The 27896-nt window shown below is 42.0% G+C and overlaps 1 protein-coding gene across 1 annotated transcript; it reads right to left on the bottom strand.

The window, feature by feature from the left end:
- Positions 1 to 395: 395 nt before the first annotated feature.
- Positions 396 to 27896, bottom strand: LOC139424537 (collagen alpha-1(XVII) chain-like). The gene is given in 56 exon segments (XM_071176472.1): positions 396 to 442; positions 639 to 698; positions 862 to 891; positions 894 to 935; positions 2666 to 2827; positions 3149 to 3343; positions 3739 to 3894; positions 6393 to 6485; positions 6696 to 6830; positions 6953 to 7051; positions 7152 to 7274; positions 7519 to 7689; positions 7924 to 8031; positions 8143 to 8193; positions 8342 to 8364; positions 8477 to 8540; positions 8918 to 8980; positions 9155 to 9196; positions 9345 to 9416; positions 9502 to 9588; positions 9682 to 9717; positions 12476 to 12556; positions 12737 to 12772; positions 12857 to 12892; positions 13007 to 13033; positions 13144 to 13215; positions 13339 to 13374; positions 13503 to 13565; positions 13759 to 13830; positions 14880 to 14933; positions 15027 to 15062; positions 15253 to 15315; positions 15440 to 15544; positions 15662 to 15724; positions 15821 to 15847; positions 15952 to 15978; positions 16101 to 16151; positions 16343 to 16654; positions 16886 to 17014; positions 17166 to 17216; positions 17302 to 17388; positions 18482 to 18598; positions 19073 to 19123; positions 19254 to 19328; positions 20768 to 20833; positions 21162 to 21305; positions 21553 to 21696; positions 22004 to 22054; positions 22253 to 22306; positions 22414 to 22457; positions 23356 to 23656; positions 23741 to 24064; positions 24743 to 24859; positions 25737 to 25787; positions 26093 to 26154; positions 27834 to 27896. Coding segments are annotated over 55 exon segments (4878 nt in total). The 5' UTR covers positions 26145 to 26154; positions 27834 to 27896.

The raw sequence follows: 27896 nt of genomic DNA, 5'->3' as shown, positions 1-27896 counted from the left end.
TCAAAGAAGATTTTGACAATGGTTTGAGTTTTGTTCGATATACGAAATGTGTTTTTCCTCAAGTACAATAGCTATTGAATAAAAATAGCACACCCCTATTTGTCACCACATATTTGAACTATTGTTGCTATCAACATGCAAGGAGGTGAATTGGAAACCTACTCCAGATCAAACACTAGGAAAAAAATAGATCGTAAAGACGTCTTTGACACAACACAATACATCAGCGCATGGAATACTGTCCTGTTTAACAGTTTCTCCTATAGAAAACGATATATTCACATCGGTAATGTCTCCAAGGCATTAGGCCCCCAGACATGTATGCTCATGAGTCATGACATATTTCATAGGACTTTCATTCACCTTTTTAATGGGTATTTAACAATCATATCATCTCAAACACCAACATTCCTCCTCCTTCTGTGTGTCACGAGTGTGTGTTCTCCTGTGGGAAAATATGAAATCTTAATGAAGCCGTATCTCTTTTGCATAACTAGGTCAGATCGACACATGCATAGCAGGGACACTTGTATTGAGGGTGCTACCATCCTAGAATTACATATAGTGTCCCTCATCATGCTTAAGTATGTTGGTAAAGGGAAAACTTGAAAAGGTGCTCTGTGATTATCATGACGTACCCCCCCCCCTTTTCCACTCCAGACCAGGGAGGCCTGTCCTTCCTGGGATTCCATCTAGTCCTAGTTAACCAGAATTCAGAGTGAAGAGTGAAAGTGTCACAATGGGACCTATTGTATGACTTTGTCTTGCCTGAGTCTCTTAACACAATGGTTTACAAAGACCTGGCAAATGATCAAGAGCGCAACTCTAAAGATTTAAAAGGCGTAAGGGTTCAAAAGGTACCTCTCTCGCCTTTATGACCTGTATGTCCCCTTTCTGTCCTGGCCTTCCAGGGGGTCCCACAATGTTTCCATGGGCTATGGATGATACATAAGGTTATTTCATATAAAGCTGCAATCAGCATTTTGGCAAAGCCCCACCAATGTTCAATCGTGACCAATTGGACTTCACACTTGGTACTGTTCTTTATTAAAATGTATAATGTGAAATAAAGTACCAGTCAAAGGTTTGGACACCTACTCAAGGGTTTTTCTTTATTTTTACTATTTTCTACATTGTAGAATAATAGTGAAGACATCAAAACTATAAAATAACACATGTAGTGTACTGTAGTGAACAAAAAAGTGTTATTTAATTTATGTTTGAGTTTCTTCAAATAGGCACCCTTTGCCTTGACGACAGCTTTGCACACTCTTGGCATTCTCTCAACCAGCTTAATCAGGGAGTTACCTGAAATGCATTTCAACTAACAGGTGTGCCTTGTTAAAAGTGAATTTGTGGAATTTCTTTCCTTCTTAATGTGTTTAAGCCAATCAGTTGTGTTGTGACAAGGTAGGGGTGGTATACAGAAGATAGCCCTATTTGGTAAAAGACCAAGTCCATATTATGGCAATAACAGCTCAAATAAGCAAAGAGAAATTAATTTCCATCATTGGATTAACACATGAAGGTCAGTCAATCCAGAAATTTTGAAGAACTTTGAAAGTTTCTTCAAGTGCAGTCGCATAAACCATCAAGTGCTATGATGAAACTGGCTCTCATGTGGACCGCCACAGGAAAGGAAGACCCAGAGATACCTCTGCTGCAGAGGACAAGTTCATTAGAGTTAACAGCCTCAGAAATCAGCAATTAACTGCACCTCTGATTGCTGCCCAAATAAATGCTTCAAGTAACAGACACATCTCAACATCAACTGTTCAGAGAAGACTGTGTGAATCAGGCCTTCATGGTCGAATTGCTGCAAAGGAACCACTACTAAAGGACACCAATAAGAAGAAGAGACTTGCTTGGCCCAAGAAATACAAGCAATGGACATCAGACCAGTGGAAATCTGTCCTTTGGTCTGATGAGTCCAAATATGAGATTTTTGGTTCCAACCGCCGTGTCTTTGTGAGATGAAGAATAGGTGAACGAATGGTCTCCGCATGTGTGGTTCCCACCATGAAGAATGGCGAAGGAGGTGTGGGGGTGCTTTGCTAGTTAATTTAGAATTCAAGGCACACTTAACCAGCATGGCTACCACAGCATTCTGCAGCGATACGCCATCCTATCTGGTTTGTGTTTGGTGGGACTATCATTTGTTTTTCAACCGAACAATGACCCAAAACACACCTCCAGGCTGTGTAAGGGCTATTTGACTAAGAAGGAGAGTGATGGAGTGCTGCATCAGATGACCTGGCCTGCACAATCACCAACTCAACTCAATTGAGATGGTTTGGGATGAGTTGGACTGCAGAGTTGAGGAAAAGCAGCCAACAAGTGCTCAGCATATGTGGGAACTCCTTCAAGACTGTTGGAAAAGCATTCCAGGTGAAGCTGGTTGAGAGAATGCCAAGAGTGTGCAAAGCTGTCATCAAGGCATAAGGTGGCTACTTTGAAGAATCTAAAATATATTTTGATTGTTTAACACTTTTTTGGTTACTACATGATTCCATATGTGTTATTTAATCGTTTTGATGTCATCACTATTATTCGACAATGTAGAAAATAGTAAACATAAAGAAAAACCTTTAGGTGTGTAGGCGTGTCCAAACTTTTGACTGGTACTGTACGTTAATGAATTGCATTAATACTGTATTATTCTCACCTCTGATGTATTCCACAAGGTCCGTGGCGTTACTATGGGAACCAAACACACGGCTAAATCCTGGCGCCCCGGGAGGGCCAGGGGGTCCTGGGGGTCCTTGAACAACCTGTGACTTCTCCAGCTGAGACCGGTTCTCAACAACGTCCCTCAACAGACCATGGTCTACGGGATGGGAAACAATCAAGACCAGAGATAGCATATGCATTTACATCCAATGACCAGCAAACGTAGGACTCTTCATTCATTGTCGATGGTCGCTATCTTTACTTATGAACATCTGTGTCCCATTGGCATAGAAATGTAATTACTATGCCAATGGGACACATCCCAATTCATGTCAATGTGCCATTCCTTTGATCCATTGTCATTGGAAACAAATACGCTTTGAAGAATTGCATTTAAATGTTGAGTTAAAATGTGTCTAACTCTGAAAAGTATATTGTAGCACTGCGATGACAGTATTGGATATTCAGTTTCACTTACACTTGATGTAGTCAGTCACTCGGACCGCTATATTGGAGTAGTCTGTCTCAGTCTCAACCAGCCTTCTTCCCTCGCTGGTCCTGTGGTCGAAGGCGTGGCCGTACCCAGAGCTACCCTGCTCTCCCTTGTGTCCCTGGGATCCAGGGGGACCTGGGGGGCCTGGAAGCCCAAACATTCCCCCTCTTATACCATCACCTGGTGAGGATAATACAATTTGCCAGTTATACCCACTGATACCCACTGCTCTAGGGCAGTAACTCAATGCCAAGGGTAAATTATTGCTTTGAAATGAACGGGAGTCCGTAAAATCCCCTATCAATGTCTATTTTTCATTTTAATAAGTAACCTTTTTATCTTGGGGAGGACATCCATAAAGTGATGTAATTAGGGTAACCTATTGTACAGGCTCAATGCATTTCAAGTAATCTATTAACTTTTATTGCCTGGTTTAGACCTACAGGGTGAATAATGGCAAACTAACTATTTCTGTACTGTTGTAACTCTAGGAGTCTTTGGATAGTACTGTAAAACCATATCATTGTCCACTCAGTAGAAAACTATTTATGAAACCCTTATTGATTTGACCATACTCTGTATGTAGTCCTTGACCTCCTCCAGCCTGTATCCAGAGCTGCTGTAGGGGGCCTGTCCTGAAGGACCGGCAGGGCCTTGAGGGCCAGCAGGGCCTGGGACACCAGGTGGACCAGGAGGCCCCTGAGCGCCCAAGACGCCTCTGTATTCAGTATCTAGAAAGGGCAGGCAGAACTGACATCAGTCAAACTGTTAATAGGAATAAATATGCAGACTGTCCAGTAAGTCATTCTGGCTCTAGACCTACAGTGCATTCGGAAAGTATTCAGATCCCTTGACTTTGTTATGTTACAGCCTTATTCTAAAATGGATTAAAAAACTAAAATAAAAAAAATTTCTCATCAATCTACACACAATACCCCACAATAACAATGAGAAAACAGGTTTATTACAAATATAAAAACAGAAATACCTTATTTACATAAGTATTCAGACCCTTTGCTATGGGACACTCGAAAATCAGCTCAGGTGCATCCTGTTTCCATTGATCATCCTTGAGATGTTTCTAAAACTTAATTGGAGTTCAATTAAGTGGTACATTTAATTGATTGGACATGATTTGGAAAGGCACACACCTGTCTATTTAAGGTGTCACAGTTGAAAGTGCGTGTCAGAGCAAAAACCAAGCCATGAGGTCAAAGGAATTGTCCGTAAAGCTCCGAGACAGGATTGTGTCAAGGCACAGATCTGGGGAACAGACCAAAACATTTCTGCAGCATTGAAGGTCCCCAAGAACACAGCGACCTCCATCATTCTTAAATGGCAGAAGTTTAGAACCACAAAGACTCTTCCTAGAGCTGTCCACACAGCCAAACTGAGTAATCAGGGGAGAAGGGCCTTTGTCAGGGATGTGACCAAGAAATCAATGGCAACTCTGACAACTATCTCTGCTGCACTGCACCAATCAGGCCTTTATGGTAGAGTGGCCAGACGGAAGCCACTCCTCAGTAAAAGGCACATCACAGTCCACTTGGAGTTTGCCAAAAGGCACCTAAAGACTCCCAGAACATGAGAAACAAGATCCTCTGGTCTGATGATATCAAGATTGAACTCTTTGGCCTGAATGCCAAGTGTCACATCTGGAGAAAACCTGGCACCATGGTACTGGCAGCATCATGTTGTGGGGATGTTTTTCATTGGCACGGATCAAAGGAAAGAACGGAGCAAAGTACAAAAAGATCCTTGGTGCAGCAAGTAGCTTACTAGTTAGAGCATTGGGCCAGTAACTGAAAGGTGACAGCTGACAAGGTAAAAATCTGTCATTCTGCCCCTGAACAAGGCAGTTAAACCACTGTTCCCCAATAGGCTGTCATTGTAAATAAGAATTTGTTCTTAACTGACTTGCCTAGTCAAATGAAAAAAAATCCTTGATGAAAATGTTCTCCAGAGTGCTCAAGACCTCAGACTTGGGTGACCTTCCAACAGGACAACAACCCTAAGCATGCAGGTAAGACAACGCAGGAGTGGTTTTGGGACAAGTCTCAATGTCCTTGAGTGGCCCGGACTTGAACCCAATCGAACATCTTTGGAGAGACCTGAAAATAGCTGTGCAGCGACGCTCCCCATCCAACCTGACGGAGCTTGAAAGGATCTGCAGAGAAGAATGGGAGAAACTCCCCAAATAAAGGTGTGCCAAGTAGGGCTGGGCGATAAATCAATATCAATAATTATCGAGGTAATTACTTCCCTCAATAACGATATAAAAACGTTTACAAAAATTCAGATTCTGAAGCAAAATCACTCTTTGGAACATGTAGGAAGTTTGAGTTTGCGTAACAGTATTGATAAACATTGATAAGCACCAGCCAATCTAGGGATGTTTGCCCGAAGCAGACAACACTGACAGCGTTTATGCCCTACAAGCAAACATCGAAAAGACAAAGACATCACAAATGCTATTATGCATTGCATTGCTAAGGACATGATGCCAATTAGCAGAGTCGAAAAGGATGGTTTCAAGCTTATCAATTTAATTGACCCCAGGTACGTGCTCCCTTGCCGCAAACATGGAACAATTTTCCTTAAATAAAATTTTATGTGTATCTCACATAATACATTTTTTTACTTTTATTTAACTAGGAAAGTCAATTAAGAACAACTTCTTATTTACAATGACGGCCTATCGGGGAACAGTGGTTTAAGTGCATGGTTCAGGGGTAGAAAGACAGATTTTTACCTTGTCAGCTCAGGGATTCAATCTAGCAACCTTTTGGTTACTTGCCCAACGCTCTGACCACTAGGCTACCTGCCACCCCAAAGCCCTTGGTTGGTTCAGCCATTCATAAGCATAATTTGATTAATATCGTGATAATTATCGTTATCGAATGAAAAAATATATAGCTATCGTGATAATTTATTTGCCATATCGCCCAGCCCTAGCGCCAAGCTTGTAGCCAAAACCGTGTCCTTTAGCTCCTGCAGAAAAAACATGTGCTAAACGCTAATGTTAGTATAAATTCCGTAGTCAGAACTAGGGTTGCAAAATTCCAGGAACTTTCAATTCCTTTCCAGGTTTTTCTGATGTCCCGGTTGGAGGATTCCGGATTTCCTGCTTTTCCCTTCTGATTCCGGAAATCCTCCAGCCAGGGTTTTGAAAAAAAATGTAATTTATTGAAAGTTCCCTGAATTTTGGAACTCTAGTCAGAGCTCTTACTTTGCAGAAGATAAGAGATGTCACTGTAGGACCCAGGTAGGCCTGGTGGGCCGGGAGGTCCAGGGGATCCGAGCATGCCCACCATACCCTGCTCTGATGACAGACGGATGCCACAACCAATCACAATCCTGAATTCTTATCACGTGACCATTTTAAATCAATTGAACTACTTACCGAGATCCATCTGTAGGTCCCGGCCCACCATTTGGGAAACACTTGCACACGCTATGGTTAAAGAAGCTAATGGTGTGTGTATGAATCTAAATGTGAATCAGACATGGCTGTGTCACAGTGATTCCTTACCATTCATTAGAGTGAGGACCCGTCCAGCCACCTCATGGGTATTAAAGCCATAGCCTCCTCTCCATGGGATCCCTGGGATGCCAGGAGGTCCAGCAGGGCCAGGAGGACCGATGACGTAGCGTCGCACTTCCTCCCCTGAGATGGGTACGGACGGATCAGGCAAGGGCACTTCACTGACCATTGACTGTCTCATGACACAATGTTATCTCTTTATTCCGTCCCGATTATCGACATTTGTGCTCAAACATCTGACTTACTCTGTAGAAGGCTGATGATGTCATTTAGCGATGTGCTGCCTCCACCGGGAGCGCCAGGTGGGCCTGGAGGTCCAGGCACCCCACTAGCAATACCTCCACCTGAAATGTCAACAGAACTATTAGATCCAGGCAAACATACAATATGATATACTTCATATATGTAATGCTTTTGATAAGATGTTGGTTTGTCTGGACTCACTCTGGATGTATGCGATGACGCGACTAGCAAGGTCGTCCACGGACTCCACTGATCCACCACCAGGGGGCCCCGGTACACCCGGAGGACCCGGAGGTCCCGACATGTACTCCCTGACACCATCGCCTCCATGAAGGACAACACAATACACAAGTTACTGCACTGCTAAACAGTAGCGTAGAAAAGGTTTCAGATCATCAGGCACCATTTTAGTTAGCATCAACTACGCAAACAACATCGAAATCCTGTTTTGTCGACCATATTGTCCCACGGTACGCTATCAAATATTGTAACGGTCTTTGGATGGATGTAGTTTAGGCCCAATCCTTTTCATTGGAGGTAAGAAGAACAAGCAGATCATCTCACTCACTCTTGAGGTATTCTGTGATGTATTGGCGGACGTCCGGTGTTCCAGACCCAGACCCAGGTGGCCCATCGCGGCCGGGAGGTCCAGGTGGACCTGGAGCTCCAGGGGAACTCCTGGATGATCCACCACTGGAGTAGCCAGGGATTCCTGGAGCACCTGGAACGCCAGCCTCACCTAATGAAGATATAAGTTGGCTTAACTTATACAAAGGATCCACATTGAGTGATAAACATTGTTGAAGTGATGCTCCAAAGCTTTTGTATAATTTTAGTCAGTAGATTTGAAAATAGTGCTCCCGAGCCAAAACAGGTTCCAGTTTGAATTATTTTTGCGATTCGTATGATATGTTACAAATGTATAAGTGCTTACGATCCCAGACTGCATCTTTAAAGGGGTGTAAGGGTGTACCTTTTGGACCCGGTTGCCCCTCGGGGCCCTCTGGACCTTGGGGACCTGGAAGTCCACTGTCCCCTTCTGGTCCTGGACCCCCAGGTTGTCCCTGGGGTCCAGGGAAACCTGGGGAGAAAACAATACAATGAACAATACAACATATACCCACAAGGATCAGGCCACAGGTGTAGGCTTGGATGTTTAACTATGCCTCTGGTAAATATTTGATCCACCCACCGACACCGGGATCTCCGGGAACTCCTGGTAAACCGGGCTGACCTGGGTCACCTGAAACATTGATAAAATTGCATTAAGGTCGACATTTTAAGTCTATCACTAAGTCAGCCATGTAAATAGTATGTGACTGAGCCAGTTCATAGCCTACTATGATATCAATCCAGCCCTTTGACATGGACATGCCTTTAAAATTGCTTACCTTGGTAACCCTGGGGACCTGGTTTGCATTAGGAAACAATAAAATGATTTACAAGATGTTTGCCATAACCTCTGTTTCAACCAAATTGACTATGATGAAAACACAAATGGTATAGACAGTGAGTTGGACCCCTCTGTACCTGGTGATCCCGGAAGGCCAGTTGGGCCAGCAGGTCCTGGTGGCCCAGCGAAGAAGGTTCCTGAAAGGCAACACAGCATTACACGACAATATTACATTGCGTTACATTACGTGACCTTCCATATCATACCATATCATATGGGGCGGCAGGTAGCCTAGTGGTTAGAGCGTTGGACGAGTAACTGAAAGGTTGCAAGATCGAATCCCCAAGCTGACAAGGTAAAAATCTGTTGTCCTGAACAAGGCAGTTAACCCACTGTTCCTAGGCTGTCATTGAACATACTAATTTGTTCTTAATTAACTGACTTGCCTAGTTAAATAAAGGTCAAATATATACTGATCAACAGCTTCTATCTTTGACAGTAGAGTCATTGTGATTTTGTTGAGTGATCAGATGGTAACAGTATGGATAGTGTGGTTTTGGTAAGGGCCACCTACCTGAGTTGGGCACGAAGCTACCTGGCTCTCCCTTATCTCCTCGGGGGCCGGGCACACCAACACCTGTGAGAGAAATTGGTCAGGTTGACTTGAAATTCATCAAAATGGTTTGAAAAGGAACTTTGCAACAGATGACGCAAACCAGTTCTTACAATAGCTTAATTATTTTACAATATAATTTCAATATAATATTGTACATTCTTCTCAGGTAGAAATGTTATGGCTTACCTGGTACACCTGGCTCTCCTTGAGGACCTTGAGGACCTGGGGGACCCTTACCTGAGAAGGAATAAGGTATGAATTAGCTTTTTAAAAAGGACAGAATCCATAAGAAAAAGGAATCTGAACAAAATAAAATAAAACAGCTATCCGTCCAAAAATACATTGAAGTGCATGGAGAATGAACCACATGGCTTACCTAGAAGACCCTGGGCACCTGGTTTACCTGGGGGCCCTGGAGGGCCAGGTGGGCCAGGAAGACTAGCCACAGGTGCACGTCCTGTTGTGAGGGGTAAAGTAAGTTTAGAGGTAATAAGAAAGTCATACACTAAAACAAGAACATAATTTCAGCCAAACATACTCACTCTCTGTGGTTTCCACAGTCTGTACAGTAATACCAGGCTTTCCCTGATCTCCCTTCTCTCCTTCCTCTCCATTTTCTCCCCTGGGACCTATAGAGACAAAGACAATGAACAATCAAAGGGAAAGTACGTACAGTATGTGGACCCTGATGTCTCATTGGATATCTGAGAAATAAGTCTTACCAGGCGTCCCAGGAAGACCAGCAGGGCCAACAGGACCTGAGGAGACACAACAGAAGCACTGAGCACACAGCTTACTGTACCTGAAAGTCTATGAGGAACTTCATGAAGATCTCCAACATCTAGATCTTCATCCAGATCTTACTCAAACTGTAGAGCACAGTCTTAGAACAGAGGTTCCCTAACTTTTTATAGTCGTGTACTCCTTCAAACATTCAACCTCCAGCTGCGTACACCCTCTAGCACCAGGGTCAGTGCACTCTCAAATGTTGTTTTGTTGCCATCATTGTAAGCCTGCCACACACACAATATATGATACATTTATTAAACATAAGAATGAGTGTGAGATTTTGTCACAACCTGGCTCGCGGGAAGTGACAAAGAGCTCTTATAGGACCAGGGCACAAATAATAACATAATAATAGTCAATCATTTTGCTCTTTATTTAACCATCTTACATAATGAGAAGGGTGTGCTTGAAAGGATGCACATAACTCTGCAATGTTGGGTTGTATTGGAGAGAGTGTCCTTTTCCACACACAGTCTGTGCCTGTATTTAGTTTTCATGCGAGAATCCACTCTCATATAGGTACATGGTTGCAAAGGGCATCAGTGTCTGAACAACACGATTTGCCAAGGCAAGAAACTCTGAGCGCAGCCCGATCCAGAAATCTGGCAGTGGCTTCTGATTAAATCAAATTTTCACAGAACTGCTTGTTGCAATTTCAATGAGGCTCTCTTGTTCAGATATCGGTAAGTGGACTGGAGGCAGGGCATGAAAGGGATAACGAATCCAGTTGTTTGTGTCGTCCGTTTCGCTATATCACATTTGATATTGTCCGCTTGAGTTCATTTGCACACAAAAAACAATACAACGATGGAAAGACCTGTGTGTTGTCCTTGTTAATGCAGCCAGAAAAGAGCTCCAACTTCATAATCATAGCCTCAATTTTGTCCTGCACATTGAATATAGTTGCGGAGAGTCCCTGTAATCCTAGATTCAGATCATTCAGCGAGAAAAAACATCACCCAGATAGGCCAGTCGAGTGAGAAACCCGTCATCATGTCAGCGGTCAGACAAATGAAAATGATGGTCAGTAAAGAAAACTTTTAGCTCGTCTCTCAATTTTATAAAACGTGTCAATACTTTCTCCCTTGATAACCAGCACACTTCTTTCTGTATGTTGTAAAAGCATTACATGGTCGCTGCCCATATCATTGCATAATGCAGAAAATACACGAGAGTTCAGGGGCCTTGCTTTAACAAAGTTAACCATTTTCACTGTAGTGTCCAAAATGTCTTTCAAACTGTCAGACATTCCCTTGGCATTCCCTTGGATGCTGTTGTGTACACAAATGGCGTAGGGAGCAACTGTTTGTACATGCATTACCACTCCACTATGTCTCCCTGTCATGGCTTTTGCACCATCAGTACAGATACCAACACATTCTGACCACCAAAGTCCATTTGATGTCACAAATCTGTCCAGTACTTTAAAAATATCCTCTCATGTTGTCCTGGTTTCCAGAAGAGGATGTCTTCCTTAATTGACCTCCCATAAACGTAACGGACATATACCAGGAGCTGTGCCAGGCCCGCCACTTCTGTTGACTCATCCAGCTGTAACGCATATAATTCACTGGCTTGTATGTGAAGCAGTAATTGTTTCAAAACATCTCCTGTCATGTCAGTGATGCATCGTGAAACAGTGTTGTTTGATGAAGTAATTGTCTCTATAGTTTTTCGGGCCTTTTCCCCCAACATTGTCCCAGGTATATCCGCAGCAGCAGGAAGAATGAAGTCCTCCACAATAGTATGGGGCTTGCCTGTCCTGGCCACTCGGTAGCTCACCATATAAAACACTTCTAGCCCCTTCTTAGTAATGATGTCTGTTGCTTTTATACATGTCTTACTACTCGAAATTCGTCTTTATTCTCACTCAAAAAACTCCCGTGGCTTATTTTTCAAATTGTCATGTTTAGTTTCTAAATGTCGTAAGAGTGAAGGTTTCCCGTGAGAGAGTAACGGTTAATGTGATTGGATGTTAACGTTTTGACAAGGCTACCTGTATTTGTCACGACTTCTGCTGAAGTCGCTTCGACTCTCCTTGTTCGGGCGGTGCTCGGCGGTCGACGTCACCGGTCTTCTAGCCATCATTGATCCATTTTTCATTGGTTTTGTCTTGTCTTCCTACAACACCTGGTTTCAATCCCATTCATTACCTTTTGTGTATTTAACCCTCTGTTTCCTCTCATGTCTTTGTCAGAGGTTGTTTATTGTTCAGTTTTGTGTTTCTATTGGTGCGCGACGTGTCATCGGACCCATTTTGTTTTATTATTTTTCATAGTTTTGGAGTTGTTTTATTTACAATCATTAAACAACTCCGTTTCATTCAGTTTGATTCTCCTGCGCCTGACTTCCCTGCCACCTATACACACAACTCTGACAGTATTTGACATTGCGTTTTTATTTTTTTGACATTGTTATTTCGCTGAACACTAGATGGTTTAATTTTATTTTGGGCAGTGAAATAAGGCTACTCAGGCGAGAGAAAAAACTCACCCAAATGTATAGCCTTGTTGGAAAATATAAATGTACTATTTGAAAATGTGAATTATTATATATATATATTATATATTATATATATATATTATATTATATATATATTATATATTATATATATATATATATATCATTATTGAATTTTTATCATTTTAATTTAATTTGTACCCCTGGCGGCATTGCGCAGTATAACCTGTCTTAGAACATTTTAGAATTTAGAGCTTCAGTACCAACCTGAGAGTCCAGGGGATCCGGCAACACCAGCGTGTCCGGGGATGCCTGGAGGTCCGGGGATGGCAACCGAACTGGAACCAGCTGGGATTCAAACAGGAGATTGACCAATGACATTCATTACTTAAGGATATGTGATGCTGTCCTACTGTGGACACTGTACTATAAAGTAATCTCAAGAAATATTTACAGCTGTAGATGTAGAGTGCCTATCCACCAGTGTAGCGATGTCTCTAATTCGCTTTGTCATTTCCTCTGACTTACCTGCATTGATGATTCTACCAGGTTCTCCAGCTTCACCTAGAAGATAACATGATGATAGACTGAATGAAAGCATAATCCTGTTTGACTAAAGATAGAGGAAGTATGTAATAGGTACATTACCTTTACCTCCAGGCTGACCTGGATTACCTGGTATACCTATATGGGGTAGAGGGGGAGGGTTACAAAAATGTTATAGCCTACTGTACAATATTGAGGAACAATGCATCTGAAATGTAAATCAAGGAATGATTTTGCATTAAAGAGTCATACCTGGTGGACCTTGAAGCCCGGGAATGCCTACAGTGGAAACAAGTGGAAAATGTATGTTATTGAAATGTAAATAGTGAATACTAAGCATCGATGGGTGGATGGATATGTGGGTTAATAAATTGATTGATTGATTTTACCTGGGAGGCCTGCATCTCCTGGAGGTCCTGCTGGTCCTCTTGGACCTGGTAATCCATCCGATCCCTTGTCACCTGGAATGATAAAGGTATCAATTATCCGGTAAAAATCTAAAAGTTGTTATATGGACAACTTGATTTTCCTTCCAAAATATATTGTTGTGGTTTCTATCTACAAAAGGATGCTGTTGTTCTCACCTCTAGAGCCTTTTTCACCGTCAGCCCCGGGAGCACCTGTTGAATAACACCCACACATGCAGAATTGATAAGAGTGAAGAATTTCACTATTACGGTGTCTATATTCGGACATCCTGAGATTATTCTAGCAGCACAATCTTTTCTTCGCTACTCTGTTCACTTACCTGCGGGTCCTTTGGATCCCTTTGTTCCGTCTGGTCCTGGAAGTCCTTTTTGACCTGGGTCACCTATGATTACGGAGAGGGTGCATGACCACTATGAAATGTGCTTACAACTCATTTTCACACCAGTTTACGTATGTAGTGCATATTTCTCTCAATGATGCGTTTTCCTAGAGAAGGAGGAGAGAAGAAATAAAGAGGAGACACAACGTTCTGAATCCCATGTGATTCTAACTATTCAGGGCAGACAGATACACACCTGATGTTCCACGGAGTCCTTTCTCTCCTGGCTCGCCCTTATTTCCTGGAGGTCCAGCTGGTCCCTTCTCTCCTGGACGAGGAGAGAAACAATAGGCTTGCTGATATGATCGTTGTTTGATGCTGCATTATGTAACTTTTTGGGCGACCTGACCAAATTCGCATAGAAATGTGAGTTATAGATCTGTCATTCTCATTGAACGTAAGTCTAAGAAGTGGTTGATATGTTCTATGTGCTCAATTTCTATGTTTCCATTCTTAAATTCCGTTTTGCGTCTTTTACTTTCAGTTTTTCAAACAGCTATTGAAAAGATACAGTATTTCACAGAGGTTTAGATGGAACAATGATTCTCTACACAATTGCTTGTTTTGTCACAAACTGAAATTAGGCGAACTATTAAATGTTTTGCAACCAGGAAATGGCAGAGCGACTTCTGCATATTACAACCTTAAAGCTAGAATCCTCCATTGAAACAATAACAAAGCCATCTCCCCGCCCCTCTTTCACTAGAAAAAAACAAAGGGATGGGGGCTGGAGAAATTTAACCACTCTCAAATTCATAGAGAGCAGGATGTGTAACAGTATTACTTCCATCCCTCTCCTCACCCCAACCTGGGCTTGAACCAGGAACCCTCTGCACACATTGACAACAGTCACCCTCGAAGCATCCCTACCTATCACTCCACAATAGCCGCGGTCCGTGCAGAGCAAGGGAAACAACTACTTCAAGGTCTCGGACCGAGTGTAGTTACCAACTGAAACGCTACCAGTGCGCACCGCTAACTAGCTAGCCATTTCACACTGGTTACAGATGCAAGGACTGACCATCCATAGTATCAAATGTATAGTTTTCACCATGTTTTGAGGCTATACAGTCTTTGTTTACATTTACATTCTTTACTAAAATGTTAGTAAAGCAAGCTTATTCATTAGGCATAAATAAGTTATATTATTCCACAGTCAATGGGAATCATAAATGTTTAAGTAAAATAAAAAAATGGATGTATCAACTAAGGTTTCTAGCTATATTTGTAGTTTTCTCTTTGTGAATATAAATCAAGGAAATAGGCCTGCATACAACACAGTAGTGTACATCATCTCAACACGTCGGTCTGGAATACCTTTCGGTCCTGGAGCACCTCCTTCCCCTCTGAAACCCTGTGGGCCAGGAGTTCCTAAAGAAACGTGACAAATACACAACTTTAGAAATCGCACGCTTGTGTCTTCTTCCAGTACAATGGTACACGAAAAGGGCAAAGAGCACTCACCTGGGATACCTGTCGTACCCTGACCACCCACTGACCCTGGAAAACCAAAATAAATACACTTTTACAACGGCGGCCAACAGTTACAGTCTCAGTGTTGATGAATTGCATTTACATTTGAGTAATTTAGCAGACGGTCTTATCCAGAGCGACTTACAATTTGGGATAGTTTAATGTATCTCATCAATCTAGACGTATTTCCTGCATTGATGATGACCTTTGACCTTACCTTTAGGCCCAACAGGCCCAGCAGTGCCAGCAGGTCCGGGGCCTCCGGGTTCACCAGGAGAACCTATGGCATCACATAACATTACTTAAGAGCTTGAACAGGAACCCATCATTTAAATATCTACATTTTATGGATTTTTTTCTCTGAAGATATACTGTGACGCCATCAAATACACTAATGAACATACCTTTGTCCCCTTTCTCTCCAAACCCTGGAGGACCAGGCTCTCCACGTGATCCCGTTGGTCCTTCTCGGCCCCTCTGGCCTGGGGGGCCCTCTGCACCAGCTTCACCTATTCACAGATGAGAAGAGATGCATTGTGGGAGTGAGAGTCTATACAATACATTTCTCATTTGTTGCAAGATTGAGATCTTGTAATTTTAAGTCAAATTGTGTCCTTAAGCATTACCTGCATTTCCTTTAGGTCCCCTCGGGCCCTCCAGTCCACTGTGACCCATCTGACCTGGAGGACCTAAGGAAGAGAAGCCAAACATCAGTCTGCTATCATTAAGCATATGATTATTTACAGTAGCCACTCCAGAATAAAACTAGTAGTTTGTGTTCCTACCTGGTAGGCCAGGGAATCCATTATCACCTGAAATGAATGAATGAATTCCATTTGTACAGTATAACTCTAACATGTACAGTATTTGCTGTGTGACCTCATTGAAATAAAAAGTAGGTCTAAGGCTCACTGACCTTTGACTCCTGGAGCACCTTGGTCACCTGAAATAAAACAGCTGAAATGTTCATCAACAGACACAGCCAATACAGTTTGTTTCCATCTATGGATGGATGGATCCATCTACGTATGTTTCCATATCCATGCTGTGGATGCCCTACAGTACCTTTGGTCCCAGGCTCTCCTCTCGCTCCTTTCATTGAGTGTGCAAGTGTTGCTGTAACAAATAAATCAAACATGTTGTCAATATACAGAATCACACGTATAAATCTTTCAAAAATATTCATACAATTCACAAGTTGGACTTTTGACTGAATCATTTATTTGTTTTAATGGTTGAAAAGCTCAACATTTACCCACAAAACACAAGGCTGGTGCACAGTGTAAATTCTGGTTCTGGTTCTGTACCTCGTACAGTATCGGACTGCAGCTCAGTCCTGACTATCTGCTGTACTGCCCTTTGCAGAGCTACAGAGTCTTGGCCTCGTCCATTAGCTGATCCTGGACCTGCTCCTGCTGCCACTCCCAGATTGATACCATTATCAGAGCGGAGCAGTGTGGTAGAGGAGGTCGAGGAGGTCTTGTCTATGTACGCAGACCCCAGAGGGTCTATGATGTTGATGGCAGAGGAGGAGGAGAGGCGACTGGAATGGGCTGAGGAAGAGCTGGAGGCTTGTTCCAAGGCATCCACACGAGCTTTAAGACGTCTGACTTCTTCGGCTGTAAGTGGTTGGAAGAGAAAGAGAGGGAGGGGGAGAAAATTGAGAGGGAAACAGAGAGAAACAAGGACAAGGGTCGAGTGAGAGAGAGAAGCGAGAAACAGATAAATACAGGAGAGAAAGAGCAGAGGAAAAAACAGAGAGAGATTTACTTAGACACGGACATAACTCTAGCGCTCTATGACAGAGGCAACTACCCCAGTGCCCTACAGCTCCGCTCCTCCTCTCTTACCCAGGGCGATGAGTCCCAGGAGGAGCCCCAGGAGGAGCAGAAGACCCAGCAGGAGGCCCAGCAGCCACTTCCACCAGGAGCAGCAGGACCAGAAGCCCAGACCTCCTCCAGACTCGTCCTTACGCATCTCTGATCGAAGAGAGAGGTAGAGGACACGGGGCTCAAGAACCAGCATCAGTAGAGTATCATGAAGAATGCATAAGAATAGGCACCACTTAGGGCTGGAGATTGTTACGTTGGGATTCAGCCATTTCAATTTCAAAGTATAGTTAGACTATACCTGGATAGGTTGTTGCTTTGTCTTTCGTTGACACTTTCATCAATGATCCAGTATTAAAAAACAGCAGTGGCAGAACAGTGTGTTAGTAACACAAGTCAAGGTGTGGTGAAAATGTCTATTCACTTCCGTTAACTACCGTTAGTGTCTGTGGTTCTGGCTGTAGCTGTCTCCACAAAGCTGGACACCTTCTTCTTCTCCTTCTTCAGTGAGTCCTCAGAATAGGCTAGAAAATGTGAAAAGAGAAGTTGACTTCACCATAACTCACAGACAACGGCTAACACTGAGACAGTGGGACTGTAGTATGTTATTGGGCATGGAAACATTTAAGATCTGATAGGACTGGTACCATTTTCCCTCAGAAGGTTCTTCTAATTGAGCAGACAATTGAATATTTTGTAAATATTATGTATTTAGTGAAAACCCTCCTCTACATTTCTGGTATTCTCACGTACTGGATTGCAATATTCCGGTAACTTTCCCCCCAATTCCCATGTTTCTAGAAATCATGTTATGAAGATTCCCAGAATAAGCAGGGAATCTGGAATCCTCCAATCAAGATTTAATGAAAACCTGGGAATTTTGGGAAAGTTACCGGAATTTTGCAAACATATTGCTCCTACAACAACCTCTCCCTCTACGTCAGCAAGACAAAGGAGCTGATCATGGACTACAGGAAATGGAGGGCCGAGCACGCCTACATACACATCGATGGGGCTGTAGTTTAGAGCGCCAAGTTCCTCGGCGTCCACATCACTAAGGATCTATCATGGTCCATACACACCAACCCAGTCGCGAAGAGGTGCAATGCAACGCTCCTTAACTCTCCGAAGGATGAAAATATTTGGCACGGGCCCTCAGATCCTAAAAGCGTTTCACAGGTGCACCATTAAGAGCATCTTGACAGGCTGCATCAACCCCCAAAACATTAAACTGCTAAATTGTTGATTAAATAGTTAGCCAAATAGCTCCCCAGCTATCTGCATTCAGCCTTTTTTGTTGTTGACTGATCACATTTGCTGCTGCTGCTACTGTTTATCATCTATCCTATTGACTAGTCACTTTATTCTTAGTTATATGTGCATATCTCCGTCAATTACCTCGTGCACATCGACTTAGTCCTGGTACCCTGTATATATAACCATTGTGTATGTATTATTACTTTTATTATTACGTATTTGTACTTTTTCTGTTATTTTTCCATTTTCTTTCTCTCTGCATTGTTGAGAAGGGCCCGTAAGCATTTCACTGTTAGACTACATCTGCTGTTTACGTAGCATGTGACCAATAACATTTGATTTGGTTTGAGTGTTGCCTACCAATAGCAGTGGCAGCAGAGGAGAACTGTTTGCCGGTCTCTTTGGCCATGACGAGTCTCTCCGTCTCCTTTTTGACGGGAGTGTTCTCCTCGTCACTGGTGGGACTGCTGGCCGCCACTGAGAAATAGGCAGCAAAAATATTCAGTATGAACTGGTAAGTGTCATGAGTACATGATAAGATAGAGTAGGAGAGGATATCCTTTTACTGCGGTGGGCTAAATCAGGGTCACACAGAGTGTTTCTTGGTAGTCTTAAACACATCTACTTTGAAACAAAAGTATACACCTCACACACATGGTTAGGGGCTTTAAAAAGAGAAGACACCTGTACCATGTCAGATATAGAGTTGAAATGTATTACATTTTGTGTTTGCATCCCAATATTACACTTCAAATACATCAAAACAGAGGACAAATATGAATAACATTCCACCCATGAGGCAACTAGAGGGCGATTTGGTCATTTGACTGCAGGAAAGCGCTATATTGTCTTGGTGCTGCTGCTGCTTGTACATATATACATCAAATCAAATGTTTTATGTCTATGGTTGCCTAATTGTTATCGATGCAAAACAAAGTATTTTGGACTCACCTGTGGTTGTGGACACCCCTGTGCTTGTGACATTTTTCTGCACACCATAGACTGCCAAGAAAAACATGCAGGGTGAATTTAACATGATTTAAACACGCGTGAAGTATAACTCCCACAATGAACATGGGCATTATTCTCTTGATCCCAGTGGATTTGTGAACACTCAACACTCCATCCATGCCTGTTTGTGCGTTGACTCCATTCGCTGTTAGGATACCGCCAGTGGTGGAGGCCAGGTTATTCTGCATACCGTGAACTAGAGTTGGACAAAGGAGAGAAAACATTCTATACACTACTACTACTGAAAGCACTGGATTGGTGTTGACATGGGCTAGAGGGAGTTCCTATAGACCAGTAGAGATTGTCAAAAATGACAAAATACTTTAAAGATCAATGTATCAACATTTTGAAATATATTTAATTAAAATACATGTATTTTGTATTTTAAAATACAGAACTACGTTTGCAAGTAAACGGCCCAAACAGCAACAATATTCTCAGTAACGGATAGAGAAGCGTTTCACTTGCTATGATTGTGATATGTTGTTGTTTATCTACCTTAGTTGAATACACAGACTCTAATTCACTATGGAAAAGAGTGTCTGCCAAATGACCAAAATGTAAATTATGTGAACATACTGGGTATTATTATTGGCCTTGTTCCGGTAGAGCTCATTAGAATAATACTCAGAATGCTTTGCAGTTGTTAATTTTTACATATACATTTATATTTAGTTAATTTATGACACCATAGTGCCATCAGACTTCTGAAACCAAGGCAGGGGGAAAGGGAGCCACAAAAATGTGAACCAATATAAAAACGACAGTGGTGGGAAAAGTACTCAATTGTCATACTTGAGTAAAAGTAAAGATACCTTCATGGAAAATGACTCAAATAAAAGTGAAAGAAACCCAGTAAAATACTACTTGAGTAAAAGTCTAAAAGTATTTGGTTTTAAATATACTTACGTATCAAAAGTAAATGGAATTGCTAAACTGTACTTAAGTATCAAAGTAAAAGTTTAAATCATTTCAAATTCCTTATATTAAGCAAACCAGATGGCACAATTTTATATTTTTATTGACCGATAGCCAGGGGCACACTCAGACATCATTTACAAACGAAGCATTTGTGTTTAGTGAGTCCGCCAGATCAGAGGCAGTAGGGATGACCAGGATGTTCTCTTGATAAGTGTGTGAATTGGACCATTTTTCCTGCCAAAATGTAACGAGTACTTTTGGGTGTCAGGGAAAATGTATGGAGTAAAAAGTGCTTTACTTTCTTTAGGAATGAAAAAAATATATATATTAAAAGTCAAATAAAGTACAGATACCCCCAAAAACGACTTAAGTAGTACTTTAAAGTATTTTTACTTAAGTACTTTACACCACTGCAAAAAGGGTATAGAAAAGTATTTTGTATTTTAAAAATACAAATTACCGCTCTCGAAAGTAACTTATTATGAAATACATTGGAGTGAAGTTCAGCCCAGTGTAATGCAAACGACTAAATACTCTGAAAGAATTTAAATACATATTTCAAATACATGTAATACAAATACTGCCAGTCTCTGCATACCAGTCACTTACTTTCAAATCTGTGAAGGGAAGGAAACAAGTGGACACTTTGGGAGAAAGGAAAGATTATTGGGATGCATTGATAGAGAGACGATAGATGTTGAGGGAGATGTTTACCAGTGCTAGAGGCAGAGAGTCCAGAGTTCATGGATGTAGAGCTGAGGGCCAGGTTGTTCTGAAGCCCTGTGGCTGTAGAAACATTGATAAACACCCACATCGATTGAGTCACACCCACAGTAACATATACAGTATTCATTGACAATGAGAAAATTAGGAGACATTTTCTTTTTTATACTTTCTTGTGATTCTTATGTCGCACACAAATCTTGTTCATTTTAATCATGTGCTTTTTATCTCTTGGACTAAATCTGTTCAGTTATATAAATATCTTTGTTGATGGTGTGAAGGATTCAATTCAGATTACATTTGTGTTGGCACTATTATCACTCAGTATCATGCCATTCTTATTAGAGTAATTGTGACTGTATATTTGGTGATGTCTATTGCTGACCTGTGAGTGTGATCGGTGAGTGTTGGAGGGTGGAGGTGGGGGACAGGTTGATGGCGTTGCTGTGGTAACCGTAGCCTCCAGCCGTGGGGCCTGACCACATGTAGGAAGGCATTCCTAAATCCAGGGTGGCACTGTCGTACTGGCCTGGGAGAGAGGGAACGGGTTACTGGTTTTATGTATGTTTATTTAACCTTTACTTAACCAGGTGAGTTAGTTAAGAACATATTCTGGCCATCTAATGCATCAGTGATTATTTATGTACGTATTTACTTGTGTAATTATTACTTATGTACCTATTCATTTATTTCAGAGTGCATTTAAACTTTTATTTATTACAGTATTTATTAATTTACCTAGTTTTAATCATGATTATACTGGTGAGGGTGTGTACCTGACTGGAAGCTGTTTGGCATGGTTCTGGTCTCTACGCGGGCCTTCCTGGGGATAGGGAGGGTGCTAGTGGGGGAGCGAGGGGGGCTGATGCTGCTGGAGCGACTCCCCTTCAGCAGCCGCTTCACGTCTTCCAGCTCCGTCCCTACACGCCACGGGGGAACAGACTCTGGTGTCATTTAAAGTCACTTAGGAAACATACAGTGTGCAGGCTTTTCAACAGTTTTTTAATTATAAAGACCGATTGTTATCCAACTGTATTTATCTTCCATATTCAGCTTATCTTCAAGCAGCCACGTTCAATTTCCTTTCCACGTTTTCTGACTGAGTCTTATTGTCTCCCTGTTTGTTGAAGTCAAACTAATACCATCTTGGTCCACGTGTATTTTCCAGGGCAGATCGGGTGAGTCATAGGTTAGTGATAAGAGCCCGCGTGGTATTAGGCAACTCACATCTTTTGGCTGTGGGAGAGGCACTCTGCAGTCTGCATCTGATCTCACTCTCTGGAACAGGACACACAGAATAAAATAGAATATAATAGAATAGAATAGAAAAGTATAGAATAGATAAGAATAGAGTAGTGTAATCAGATGTGTTCTATTTTATTCAAATACAGCCACTTAAAATGGCAAAACAATAATAAGTGCATTCTGCAGTAGTGTATGGTCTGATTGATGGTGCTGTGCGCTAACAGCTAGTACCTCTGCTGTGGCTCCGCCCTCTGGTGGGTGTACTGGCAGCTGCACTTGCTGCAGCTGAAACAATCAATTATCAAAAATCAATTATGTCATTTTTAATATCCACTTTTATTAAACATAGGAACGAAATACATTTTGAAGTCACATTTAAGATTGGTAGTTACCATATTCTCTCCTTGTGTATTCTGGAGATGAGTTTCCACTGGATCTTCCTGAATACACGGAAGAAAAACACCACTATTGACGACTTTTCCTTCTTCGTGTCATAACTGAAGTCATACTTCAACTTTCTAATAATATTCTTAATGACATTATTATTGACTTCTGCACCTGTACTAAAGAGCGTCAGAGGACCTTAGATAGGGCCAGTAGTTTCCTGACCACATGACATGCCCAAGAAATGGTTGCACTCCCTCGCTCAGACGTTGCATGCGTCAACCAATGGTTACGTGCCACGTCATCGACTGTGTCACTGACTGACAGATTGCTATAACATACGATGTGGTTAGCTAATAGGTAAAATACCTATCCAGGCATTGTAAGATCTAGCAGGCATCAGCAACACCTCGGCAGAGGAAAGCGCCCGATATCTGATCTTAGACCCCAGAGGTCATGTGGTCAGGAAGAAATCCTAGCCCTGGATATAAGGCTACGTTCATAACCAAGTGGGAAGGTGGTATTTACCACAAATGACTGGGAAAAGTCCACTTGAATGCCCCTCCAACTGGTAATTACTAGTGGGAACCTCGTCTATTATCCCTGAGCTTCGACTTCTCCCACATGCTGACCTCTGACATCTACTAAGGAAATGACCTTGATAACAGCATTTTCAGCAGTTAAATGCAACAACAAAACATTATTTTAAAAAAGCAATCTATTAATATGGTTTTTGAACCCTATAATTAGTTTACAAGCATGATAGCTGTACGTTTAGTTTATGGTTGACGCAGCTTGTTGGCCATTAGCCAATCTGTGTTTCTCAATGAGTTCAGAGCATGCATTGAATGCATCCAACTGGTATTTACGGCTTCACAACTGGTAATTACCACCTTCTCATTTGGTTATGAACACAGCATATGAATAGGGTTAACCTTTGACCTTGTCACTGACCTTCGTAGCCCATGGAGCGGGCGGTCATGGTGGTGGTCATGCTCTTTCTCTCCGTGGGGGTGGGGGAGAAGCTGACAGCAGAGGATGCAGACCCCTGTGCCCCGCCCCTCTTCACGCCTCCTGAACCCGCCCCTGCCGAGGAGCTGTAGTTGGACCTGGTAACCGTGGAAACGGTCGCAGAGCCCAAGCCGCCGGCCGACATTTTGGCACTAGAAGAACCCCCTCCTCCGATTCCGGTACCAGAACTAGAGGAAAAACCAGAACTAGAACCAGAACTGGAACCAGTGACAAAACTGCCTCCTCCTGCTCCTGCTCCTTTGGAACTAGAGACAAAACCAGAACTGGAACCACCAGTAAGGGAACCAGTGAAAAAACTGGAACTGGAGCTTGACATTAGACCCCCTCCAGAAATGGAGAGGGAGCCGCTGGTTTTGCTAGCCCCAAACGATGCCCCAGAGGCCCCTGAAGACCGAAAAGCTGCGCCAGAGGCCCCCAAAGCACCGTAGGATAAAGAGGGGGACTCTATAGTGGTAATGGTGGTTGATTTGCTGACGGATCTCCCTCCGTACCCAGACTTAGCTCCACCCCCAGACCCGGCTGCAGCAGAGGAGGATACTAGCACTGAGCTACTGCCTCCTGTGATGGCTCTACTGGTAGACTCTCCTCTTCCAATAGAGAGCAGCCCACTCCTCGAAGAGAGACCACCTGAGGCTGGAGGGGGAAAGGAGAAAAATAATGATTAGAACTTATACAGAGTGGAGAGAGAGTGAGTCTTATTCAGTACATTTAGTTATTGTTTGCTTTTCTAAAGTCTACAAACTTTGCCAGCAGGCATGCCAGCTAAGATAGTTATACAAGCTAGCTACTCTAACTTGAAATTGCTTCATGGTAGCTAGTTACGAGGTTGGGAAATTGGGAACCTATCTGAGCTAGCTGAAGCCAACTTCTTAAAATTGCCAAGTGGCTAGTGGTATTAAATAGAATAAACAAACAATCACCAAAAAAGTATATATATATTTTTTATGTAGGACAAATCTCAGGGGGCACTTGCCCCTGTGCCCCTTATGGGCATGACGCCTCTGAATGTAGCTTAGCTGTCTATATATCTATTGAATCCTATAAGTAATGGAATTATATATCAGTTACCATAGGAGTTCTATGGGAGCATCTAAGCTCTTTCGTTGGAATAGTTTAGGCTGTGATTGACAGTACAAGAAAAACGGTCTTTTACAGGATTCTGACTGTCTTCCAAATGAGCAGGTGTTAAAAAAACTGGCACATTGTGCCAAAAAAAGAAAAATGTCATCTAGATTTTTTTTTTAAATGTAGACTTTTTCCACTGGCTCTCTGTCTGAGCATGTCTTTAACATGTTATGGCATAACTACTGCTGCTGCTACCACTGCTCTGAGAGATGACCTTCCTCTCCACAACGGAAACTCCACTTGAACTGCTCGAGGACACGCTCTTCTGGTTGGAGACGATAGAGTTAGTGATTCCCTCTTGTGGAGAAATGAGGTACTGTCAAAGACCAATGCTGAGGACTTGGGTCCTGTTCAATGATGGAAAAAGTACCCAAAAGTCATACTGGAGTAAAAGTAAAGATACCTTAATAGAAAATTACTCAAGTAAAAGTGAACGTCACCCAGTAAAATACTACTTGAGTAAAATTCTGAAAGTATTTGGTTTTAAATATACTTAATTAAGTATCAAAAGTGAAAATATAAATCATTTAACATTCCTTTTATTAAGCAAGCCAGACATCACCATTTTCTCAGGGATGTTATCTTGATAAGGGTGTGAATTTTTACAAAAATGTCCTGTCCTGCTGAGCATTAAAAATGTAACAAATACTTTTGGGTGTCAGGTAAAATGTATGGAGTAGAAAGTACATGATTTTCTTTAGGAATGTAGTTAAGTAAAAGTAAAAGTAGTCAAAAATATAAACAGTAAAATAAAGTACAAATACCCCCAAAAAACTACTTAAGTAGTACTTTAAAGTATTTTTACTTAAGTACTTTACACCATTGGTCCTGTTTGAATACTCCATGAGGTAAGCACAGGTCTATGAGTGATTGAATAGATGCAAGCACGATTACCACCCATTTATTTCACCATTCTCACCATTCAGATCTGTGATTACATCAAGGAAGGAAGGATGCAGTTCTGAAGTGATCGAAAAAGGCCCCAGACTGCTGAAAATGATCATGAATAATCTTCACTACCAATAATTATAGTATGAAAATATATCTTTTAATGAATTATAGAAACTCAACGTTCGGATGGACAGAGGATAAATTCATATTTATGGGATATTATATTCACAGGTACGTGTAGTGTGTATAAATTATGAAAACCTTCAGAAAGGACACAACTCACTTGGCGGCAGTGATGTCAACCGTGTTGTTGTGGTTACTGTTTCTTTGACAACTATGAAAAAAAAGATACATTGACAATTCAGAAATAGGTTTCATGTTAAAATGTATTCCTGGCCAACACACTTGTAATAATCTATTTGAAGAGTACCAGGTTCAATATCACGGTACATTGCAATCATGTATTGTGGCCGATAGGTGATATCTATAGATCATATTTGGTCATTGAGAACAACTACAAAAACACAAATCTGTATTTGTGTGTGTCATTCCAAACCTTCAGCGTGTATCAAAATCAAAGCAAGCTTCTATAAAGCCAAAACAGCAAAGCAAAATAAAGAATATTCAGTGACTTCTTACCCTTGCCACTGGCACCAGCATTTACAATCTTGGTTTTCGTTAGATTGTCCATCCCATGTTAACTGTTTCAAAACAGAACATGTATTTATTTTTACATCACATTCATCACACTGGTGCATGCAGAAAAATCAAAGGAAGTTAATGTGTGGAAATATCAAACTAACTAACAGGACTTCAAACTACAGTGGGGCAAAAAAGTATTTAGTCAGCCACCGATTGTGCAAGTTCTCCCACTTAAAAAGATGAGAGAGGCCTGTACTTTTCATCATAGGTACACTTCAACTATGAGAGACAAAATCTGAGAAAAAAAATTGACTGAATCTGCAATAGGTAAGCAGCATGGTTTGAAGAAATCAACTGTGGGAGCAATTATTAGGAAATGGAAGACATACAAAACCACTGATAATCTCCCTCGATCTGGGGCTCCACGCAAGATCTCACCCCGTGGGGTCAAAATGATCACGAGAACGGTGAGCAAAAATCCCAGAACCACACGGAGGGACCTAGTGAATGATCTGCAGAGAGCTGGGACCAAAGTAACAAAGCCTACCATCAGTAACACACTACGCCGCCAGGGACTCAAATCCTGCAGTACCAGACGTGTCCCCCAGCTTAAGCCAGTACATGTCCATCGCCGTCTGAAGTTTGCTAGAGAGCATTTGGATAATCCAGAAGAAGATTGGGAGAATGTCATATGGTCAAATGAAACCAAAATATAACTTTTTGGTAAAACCTCAACTCGTTGTGTTTGGAGGACAAAGAATGCTGAGTTGCATCCAAAGAACACCATACCTACTATGAAGCATGGGGGTGGAAACATCATGCTTTGGGGCTGTTTTTCTGCAAAGGGACCAGGACGACTGATCCGTGTGAAGGAAAGAATGAATGGGGCCATGAATCGTGAGATTTTGAGTGAAAACCTCCTTCCATCAGCAAGAGCATTGAAGATGAAACGTGGCTGGGTCTTTCAGCATGACAATGATCCCAAACACACCGCCCGGGCAACGAAGGAGTGGCTTCGTAAGAAGCATTTCTAAGGTCCGGGAGTGGCCTAGCCAGTTTCCAGATCTCAACCCCATAGAAAATCTTTGGAGGGAGTTGAAAGTCCGTGTTGCCCAGCAACAGCCCCAAAACATCACTGCTCTAGTAGGAGATCTGCATGGAGGAATGGGCCAAAATACCAGCAACAGTGTGTAAAAATCTTGTGAAGACTTACAGAAACTGTTTGACCTCTGTCATTGCCAACAAAGGGTATAAAACAAAGTATTGAGATAAACTTTTGTTATTGACCAAATACTTATTTTCCACCATAATTTGCAAATAAATTCATTAAAAATCCTACAATGTGATTTTCTGGATTTTTTTTCTCAGTTTGTCTGTCATAGGTGAAGTGTACCTATGGTGAAAATGACAGGCCTCTCTCATCTTTTTCAGTGGGAGAACTTGCACAATTGGTGGCTGACTAAATACTTTTTTGCCCCGCTATATATAGATTTGTCAGAATTAGTATTTTTTATGGAATTTTTACAAATTATTTCTCCATTTTTGGCATTATCTACTACTAGTACTCTCTCTCTCTCTCTTTATTTCTCTCTCTCTCTGTTTCTCTCGCTCTCACGCTCACACTCTCCCTCTCTCTGCTATAAACGTTCCAAAGTTCCCTGATTGAGAATGTGTTGTTGATTTAAGCGGAGACCCTAGCCTTGGGCAAGGTAAGGTGTGTACTGTATATTTTATTCACCTGATAAACGAGAGCTCTTTTTATAGGGAGCAGTGATTTACTGGCGGTGCCTATCGATTTTCC

Source organism: Oncorhynchus clarkii, chromosome 13, assembly GCF_045791955.1.
Source record: "Oncorhynchus clarkii lewisi isolate Uvic-CL-2024 chromosome 13, UVic_Ocla_1.0, whole genome shotgun sequence".
Taxonomy (NCBI): domain Eukaryota; kingdom Metazoa; phylum Chordata; class Actinopteri; order Salmoniformes; family Salmonidae; genus Oncorhynchus; species Oncorhynchus clarkii.
The sequence above is the reverse complement of the archived record's forward strand: the minus strand, read 5'-3'. Positions and strand labels throughout refer to the sequence as shown.